The sequence below is a fragment of the Paramisgurnus dabryanus genome, chromosome 23 (assembly GCF_030506205.2).
Source record: "Paramisgurnus dabryanus chromosome 23, PD_genome_1.1, whole genome shotgun sequence".
Taxonomy (NCBI): Eukaryota; Metazoa; Chordata; class Actinopteri; order Cypriniformes; family Cobitidae; genus Paramisgurnus; species Paramisgurnus dabryanus.
In genome coordinates, this window is record NC_133359.1 from 20,129,740 (window position 1) to 20,137,662 (window position 7,923).

Consider the following 7,923-nt stretch of genomic DNA (forward strand, 5'->3'; position numbering starts at 1 on the left):
GTAAACTTTTACAAGAACTATTAAGCTATCCATAAAAATACAGACTAAAATATTATAGTACCATAGCTAATAGAGTAAACTTATATGTGATTATCATGGAATAAATACATATTTTTTAAGAAATATCATACATACATGGATTGAACAGTACTGTAGAAAGTGTAACTTTTAAAATCCTCCATCTGCTCTTTACTCATTTCCTTGTGTTGTTAATATCAGTTTTTTAGACCGTGTGTCGGTTGTACTCATAAGAAGGGTCAAGACCATCATGATGAAACTCTCTCCACTGCTCTGTGCTCTCTCTGGTCCGCTCATCTTGCTCTGGAGAAGTGAAAAAATATTTTAGATATAATATTTGTAAATATTAGAGGTGAAAATATAAAGCAGATACAAAAGACAATCATTTATTTGTCACAATATTATTCCTATTTGATGAATTTAATATTACTTAAGAGTGTAGAAAATGGTAATGCTAAAAATTAATCAGATGGGCTAAAACTTTTGACTGGTAAATAAAAATATTTTCAAATTTAACAAAATATCTGTAACACTTTACAAGGTTGAATTTGTTAAAAATTGGTTAATACATTAGTTAACATAAAATATCAATGAGCAATACTTCTACAACATTTATGAATCTTAATTCATGCTAATTTTAGCATTTCCTAATAGTAAGGTGACCAGACGAGCTGTCTGAAATACACTGAAATACCCGATCATTAGGCTTTGGAGTACCAGAGCAGACCGGAGCAATCATGTAATGATTATTTTCACCAGCATAGGGGGGTCGCAAGCCACACTGATTACTTAATCGCACGTCACTGCTTTAGCGAAGAAGAATTTACTATGACACATGAGAAAGCGTCATCAATCAAGTTATCATAAGATAGCAAAACAGTCAAAGTTATCGAGGTTAAGGTAAAGTAACTACTCATGTTAAATTAAAGTAATAAACCATGAAGTGAACTGATGGTACAGCATGGTACTGAGCATTTGTTATTATTCCTTCTGTTCTTCATGTTTACAATGCTATTAAATCAGCTAAAGTAGTACTTTTGAAGTAAATTTGATGAGGTATGTCATGTCTGTGCATTGTATAAAAAAATTGATTTAGGCTACAGAAATTGTTCAATTAATTGAATTAGAAACACTCCAAAAAATGAATCTTTTACTTACTGTTTTATCTATGAATTAAAAATGGGGACAAAATCTTTTTGAATGTTTTTGTCTTTTTATTGTTGTGGGTTCATTGCAAAAAATTCCTTTCATATATTTTTCTTGTTTTCAGTCAAATATAAAAATATAAAGAAAAAAATCTTAATCAAGATGCAATTTCTTGATGAGCAAAATGACAAAAGTACCGAGCCCCTAAGGTGACATTGAAGTAAAAAAATCAAAAGTTCAGTTTCGCGTGCTTGCGTGAAACTATCGCGTGCTCGCGTGAAACTTTAGCTTTTGAGCACGCAAAACTAAACTTAAAAAAAAAATTCTGCACATGAAGGTTTCGCGTGAGCACATGAAACTAAACTTTATTTATTTTTTACTTCATGTCCCCTTAGGGGCTCCGTACTAAAGATACCCCATTTGCAGTTTTTTTTTTTTTTTTGCTTGTTTTAAGCACAAATTCACTTAAATTTGATATTTTTGTATTAAAGATTGATTTTTTTCTTATGTGATTTTGCATATTGATTTAAGAATTTTTTGATATTTGTCCTGAAAACAAATACTAAGTAAGAAAGTCTCTTTTTTTGCAATGAACCCACAACAATAAAAAGACAAAAACATTCAAAAAAGTTTTGTCCCCATTTTTAATTCATAGATAACAACAAATAAGATTTTAATCATATTTTGACAATTGAACTAGGAAATGTCCCCGGTTTTCATTTTAAAAATCTGGTCACCTTACTAATAGGCCTATATTATTCAAATTAAATGTTCAAAGTGTTAACATTAGTTAATGCACCATGAACTAACATGAATAACAGTATTGACATTAACCAACATTAACAAGAATTATTAAATTCTGAAAAACTATATTGTTTGTTCATGCATTAACTAATATTTACTAATACAACCTTAATAAGAAATGTCTAAGGCAGTGCTAACTGTATGTTATTTAACAGTTTAAAAAAAAAAATATGTAGACAATGTTTATGGTTTGGTTGAATCCACTGATCTATATAAATGACTGGATTGCGCATAAAACGCTTGACGTAACTGCGTGAGGTGAAGCCAGCGCAGAGTTCGAGCCGCCATCTTGGTATACCCAACCGGCAGAGAGCGTCATTGACTTCCATTTAAAATCATGATCAAAATTTACCCCCTTTACAGCGTATCAGTTACACAAGGTTAATTTTTAGGATATGTGAACGTTAATTATTTGTTAATTCTGGTGTTATTTGCAATGTTTATGTTTTAATCGGGTAAGATAATGGATTTATAAAAAAACGTTAAGGTGAGTGTGTCTGTTGCATGTGTTAATGAGACGGGTATAAATAAAGTTTTTTTTTTGACATTCAGCTACATTGTGACGGTCAGCGTTATTTCTCTAAATAAGTTTAGGTAACTTGTAAGTTTAGATAACATAATTACAAAACTAGCAAATTATTGCATGCACATACGGTACAAAGCATGATTATTTATTTAGATTTCAGAATGAGCACGTTTATTGTCATTAATACTAAATATGCTGCGGTCTGTCTGCTGATCTGATACTGTAATAAAGATGAATGTATAATAACTGATTAAAACGCAAAATGTACAACTTTCAGTAAATAACTATTTACATGCTTAAGACTTTTGCATTGTAATAATGTACAGGGTAAGTTCACATATAAAAACGAAGACGAGTAAAGTGATGTTTTATCATTAAAATCTGATAACGTCCATTGATTTAATAGAACGTTTGGGTATACCAACATGGCGGCGCGGTGGCTTCACAAGTGTGACGTCATGCGCATTCCAGTCATTTATATAGATGAGTGGTAGAATCGCGATAAACGCGGATGTAGAAGCGTCTGTGAGTTGCTTGGCAACCATTCCGCTTCTGAGGTACTACTTTGTTTAGCGGACGAATCATACTTTTTCATCAGTATGCCTACCATTACATTTTACTGCCATGTGTTACATCTAGTGTTAGGAGTTACGTTTATTAACATCAGTGAATCTGTGCTCGAACTAAATTCTACTAATGCTGATTGAGACAAAATTGTCGCCAGGTGAGCGTGTGTAACAAATATAAATGTATTTGGCGTGCGTGACTCACCGTCATGTTCCTCTTCAGCGGAATTCTCAAACTCATTTCTTTGTTCTTCATGATACTGTCTCATCTTCAAATCTGCTGCCTGTCTTTGCCTCTGTTCGGCTACAATGATAAAACAAATGTGAGGAGCAAAAAAGAAAAAGATGTGTAAGAGAAGTGATGTATGCTCTCTGACTAAAGGAGTGAGGTAAGTTAGGCTACTATAGAAATGTGGCAGTAAAATTGTCTTAGATTTACGTAGATTTACGCTGAAGTTCAATTATTAGACAAACCTTTTATGGAAAATATCCAACACACTTAGCCTACTATCAAAAGTCAACATAAGAATCGACATGAATTCAAAATTGACCCTATTAATCTGCAAAGTATGCTGAGATCAGTTACAGTAGCACAGACCTTTATACAATGCATTTATTTTTTCATTTAGTCCTTGTAATTGAATAACATAAGGGTGAGCAAAATATTGAGACCTCACCTTTTTTAATAAAGTTCACTGGTTTTGCATGATTCATAAGTGGATTCTAATGCTACATTTTCTTTGCTAAATTTTCCTTTTTAGTTGGTGCCACAAATCCTTCATCACATGTTAATTGGACAAACCAGGGGTCTCATTTATAAAACTGTGCATAGGATCCTTACTAAAAGTCTACGTACGCACAAAAGCCAAAAATGGCATATGCCAAAAAAATATTACGACTTATAAAACACAGCAATGTTCCCTTTATAAATCACAGATCACCTGCAAGTGTGCATACATGAATCTTTCTCAGATCCCAACCTTCAAGCCCAATCTCCCATCATGTTTGTTTTTTATAGATCACAACCTTTGCGTAGGAACTGGCGTACGAACGTTTCCAGACACATTTTGTGCATACGCACGCTTTATAAATGAGACCCCAGGGCTCTAAGTCTCACGCATTTCAGTCAGCTCACACAACCTTGTATTTCTCACGCTGAGAAGGCATGCTGCCTTCACGTGCTATGGTAATTTTGTAAATGCCAAAAGCCGACTTTAAAAGGGAAAGTTCACCCAAAAATAAAAAATCTGTCATCATTTTCTCACTCTCGTGTTGTTACAAACCTGCATACATTTCTTTGTTCGTAAGAACATGAAGAAAGATATTTTGAGGAATATTTGTAACCAAACCTTTAAAGGGGTAGTTCAGCCAAAAATGATATTAAACCCATGATTTACTCACCCCCAAGCTGTCCGAGTTGCATATGTCCATGGTTTTTCAGACAAACACATTTTCGGATATTTTAGAAAATGTTTTAGACCTTTAAGTTGATTAAATGTGAAGTTACGGGGTCCACGACCTTCAGGTCCAAAAAAAGTGCGTCCATCCTTCACAAATTAAATCCAAACGGCTCCAGGATGATAAACAAAGGTCTTCTGAGCGTAATCCGCGCGGTGTTGTTGTAGAAATATCCATATTTAAAACTTTATTAACGAAAATAAATACCTTCTGGTAGCGCCGCCATCTTAGACTCCTCTGTATTCAGGAGAGAGTATTAGCGTAGTGTACGCACTTTTCTTAGTGACGTATGACAAATTCGGAGGGTGGTCGCACAGAGCAGCAGCAGAGTAGCCTCCGTAGGCTGCGTAAGCTCTCATCCTGAATGCGGACGCGACTAAGATGGCGGCCCTACCGGAAGGTAGTTATTTTCGTTAATAACATTTTAAATATGGATATTTCTACAACAACAACGCGAGGATTACCCTCAGAAGACCTTTGTTTATCATCCTGGAGCCGTTTGGATTTAATTTGTGAAGGATGGACGCACTTTTTTTGGACTTGAAGGTCGTGGACTATGGGTGGACCCCGTAATATTACATTTAATAAACAAAAAATTTCTAAAATATCCGAAAATGTGTCTGTCTGAAAAACGATGGACATATGCAATTCGGACAGCATGGGGCTGAGTAAATCATGGGTTTAATATCATTTTTGGCCGAACTATCCCTTTAATGAGCCCCATTCACTTCCATAGTAGGAAAAAGAATACTATGGAAGTCATTGGGGCTCATTAATGATTTGTTTACAAAACATTAGGTCAAATTAAACTGTAAGCAAAAACTTGAGAATTGGGTGGGGCCGAGGGGTCGCTGTTGCAAATTCCCCCTCCCCTGACAGATGTAATCTCACTCCAAACTTTTGGTAAAACTTGAGAGCCCTGAAAAACATTTTGAAAATCTGGAATACGAGGGTGCAAAAAAATCTAAATATTGTGAAAATTGTTTTTAAACTTGAGGTCCAAATGAATTATTAAGCACTGTTTATACAAAATAGCTTCATGGAACATGAGCTTTACTTAATATCCTAATGATTTTTTTTGTGCATAAAATAAATATCTATAATTTTGACCAATACAATGTATTTTTGGCTTTTCCTAAAATATACCCGTGCTACTTATGACTGTTTTTTGGTCCAGGGTCACAAATCAGGTTTTGGTCCACTCCTTACTGTGTATGATGGCATGGTGTGTATCACATTATCACAATAAGATTATCGGCTGTTACATCAGTACATCTCTATTGTATTGATCATGGCAAGAGATCCCTGACCTCTTCCAGAATCAAAGGTCATGTTTAGAGTACATATCCAGTGTGCATTTTTGATTGTGCTAAAGTTTTGCATTTCCACAAATGAGTACATAACCTTTTTGATGACCCCTTATCCACAAAGTAACAATGAGGCCAAAGCAAATGAAAGTCATGAATAAGCAACAAAGCCCCTACTATTGTCCTGAAGGTTCTAGGTTGGTTTCTCCAGGCTGCCCTGTGGCTCCTGCTGTGTGCTGCGGTTAGTCTGACTTGCTATCAAAAGAGGTCAGTACCGCACCTGTGTGGTCACTTCTGGACATAAAGGACCTCTAGCGTTTTAGTTTATTAAAAATCCTGTAAGCCAAAACAATAATTTACTTGTCCCATTATTGGTTTTCATGTTTGCTTATTACATAAATTTGGTTATTGCAGTAACATCCATAGAAAAACACATTCAATACCGTACAAATCCACATTACCTTCTACCTTGACTTCTTTATACATCATTTTTATCCTGTGGATTGTCTGATGCAGCTGACGACTGTGGCTGCTCTCAAACCCAAACCTTTGATCAGCGTACAAATACAAGAGCTTTTAAAGAAGCACAGAGAGCCTCACCATTTATCTCATCCTGTGTTTTCGTAGCCCTCCTGCTTCGCCGTTTGAAAAAGTTGGAGGCGTCTGCCTCCGACATGAAGATCTTCGGCGGTGAACCTTTGATATTGAAGAAGAACACTGATGAGGTGGAAGAATGCTTCAGAAAGATCTAAGAGCACATTGAAGTTTTTTGGTCACCTTGAGGATCGGCTGCCTTTACGTTCTTTTTATCTGATACAGCGGCAGTGTCTGCTCCTTCGAATACTGTGAAAATAAATAACTAACAACAGTAACTATCGAACGGTTGGATTATATTATATCAATTCAGTTTCCCACCTTGTCTGTTGACTACAGCATGCATTTGAAAAGTAAATACTCACAGGTGATGGTGAGCACTACGATGAGACAGGTGAGAAGAAAGGGCTGCGTCCAGGACATTTTCAAACTTGCGTTGAAGCTGATCAAAACAGGAGCTGCTGATATTGAACCGTGTACTCCTAGATGGTCAGAGCTGATGGAATTCATCCAGGAGGCGAAGGAAGGGTGGAGTCTCGGGAATGTGTTGTTTTTTGGGGGTTGGAGAGGTGACACGGGAATGGAGGGATCTCATTTCGAGTGATCGTGTTGTTGCTTTGGCAAGGCAAACAGCGTTCATAATTGATTTGTTGTTTGCATGCATTCTAGACATATACATGTTGTCATGGGACAAAATATTGGCAGATGCACTTCTTTAATTTTCTCTCCAATGCCATGGTCTGAGCTACCTGCTACATCTTATTTTTCCTTCGTTCCAAATGCATCCAACCGCATAAAAATACCATTTACCTCAAAAATCAAAATGTTGTTTCAGTTTCCATTGATGTGTTGTAACACAAGAGGCTCTTCTTATGCCCCAGACTGGAGAAATGTAAACTTAGCTGGACTCTAGCTGTAGTCTAGCTAATGGCAGGACGAATGAATGATGTAATTGTGAGAGCCCGAAGTCCACAGAGACGTGAGAATATGGAGGGAGAGCTTGTGATTTGTCAAACCACATGTTTGAAAATGTACTTTTAAGCAAATGCTATCATATTAAATCAAAAAATGTCAACAAACTTGGAGGATGTTCCTGTTGCTCAGTTGGTTGAGCACTCCATGAGCATTGCAAAGGTTCAAACGGTTCGATTCAAGAATTCACATATTCATTTTGAATGAACCATGATTTGTTTTGGATAAAAGTGTCTTGCAAATGAGATGTGACTCATTTATCTGTTGTGTTGAAGCATTGTCATTGACAGTGAAATGTATAGGAACTCACGTGCGACCAAATGTAGTTTTATAAAGTTCACCATTAGCCCCTGGCTAGTAAATTATCACAATTTTCAGTCAATTATGATTGGATAAAAGTGCTTATAACATTTATTGGGGTCTAGTGGTGGCAACAGTTGTCGTCATTTACTGTCTGTCCTGAAGGGGGCGCCAACTCTCCAATTTTACAGTACAGCGTAGTGTTAAAATATATAATGTTAGGCAAGTAATG

At 36.0% G+C, this 7,923-nt stretch overlaps 1 protein-coding gene across 1 annotated transcript; it reads right to left on the minus strand.

Annotated features, from left to right (window-relative positions):
- Positions 1–14: 14 nt before the first annotated feature.
- On the minus strand, positions 15–7,401 carry ucmab (upper zone of growth plate and cartilage matrix associated b). The gene is made up of 5 exons (XM_065291523.2): positions 6,785–7,401; positions 6,603–6,668; positions 6,426–6,521; positions 3,266–3,364; positions 15–321 (listed from the first exon to the last, which is right to left on the minus strand). The coding sequence occupies exons 1-5, from the start codon at positions 6,927–6,929 to the stop codon at positions 224–226; spliced, it is 504 nt and encodes a 167-aa protein (XP_065147595.1). The 5' UTR covers positions 6,930–7,401; the 3' UTR covers positions 15–223.
- Positions 7,402–7,923: the final 522 nt, after the last annotated feature.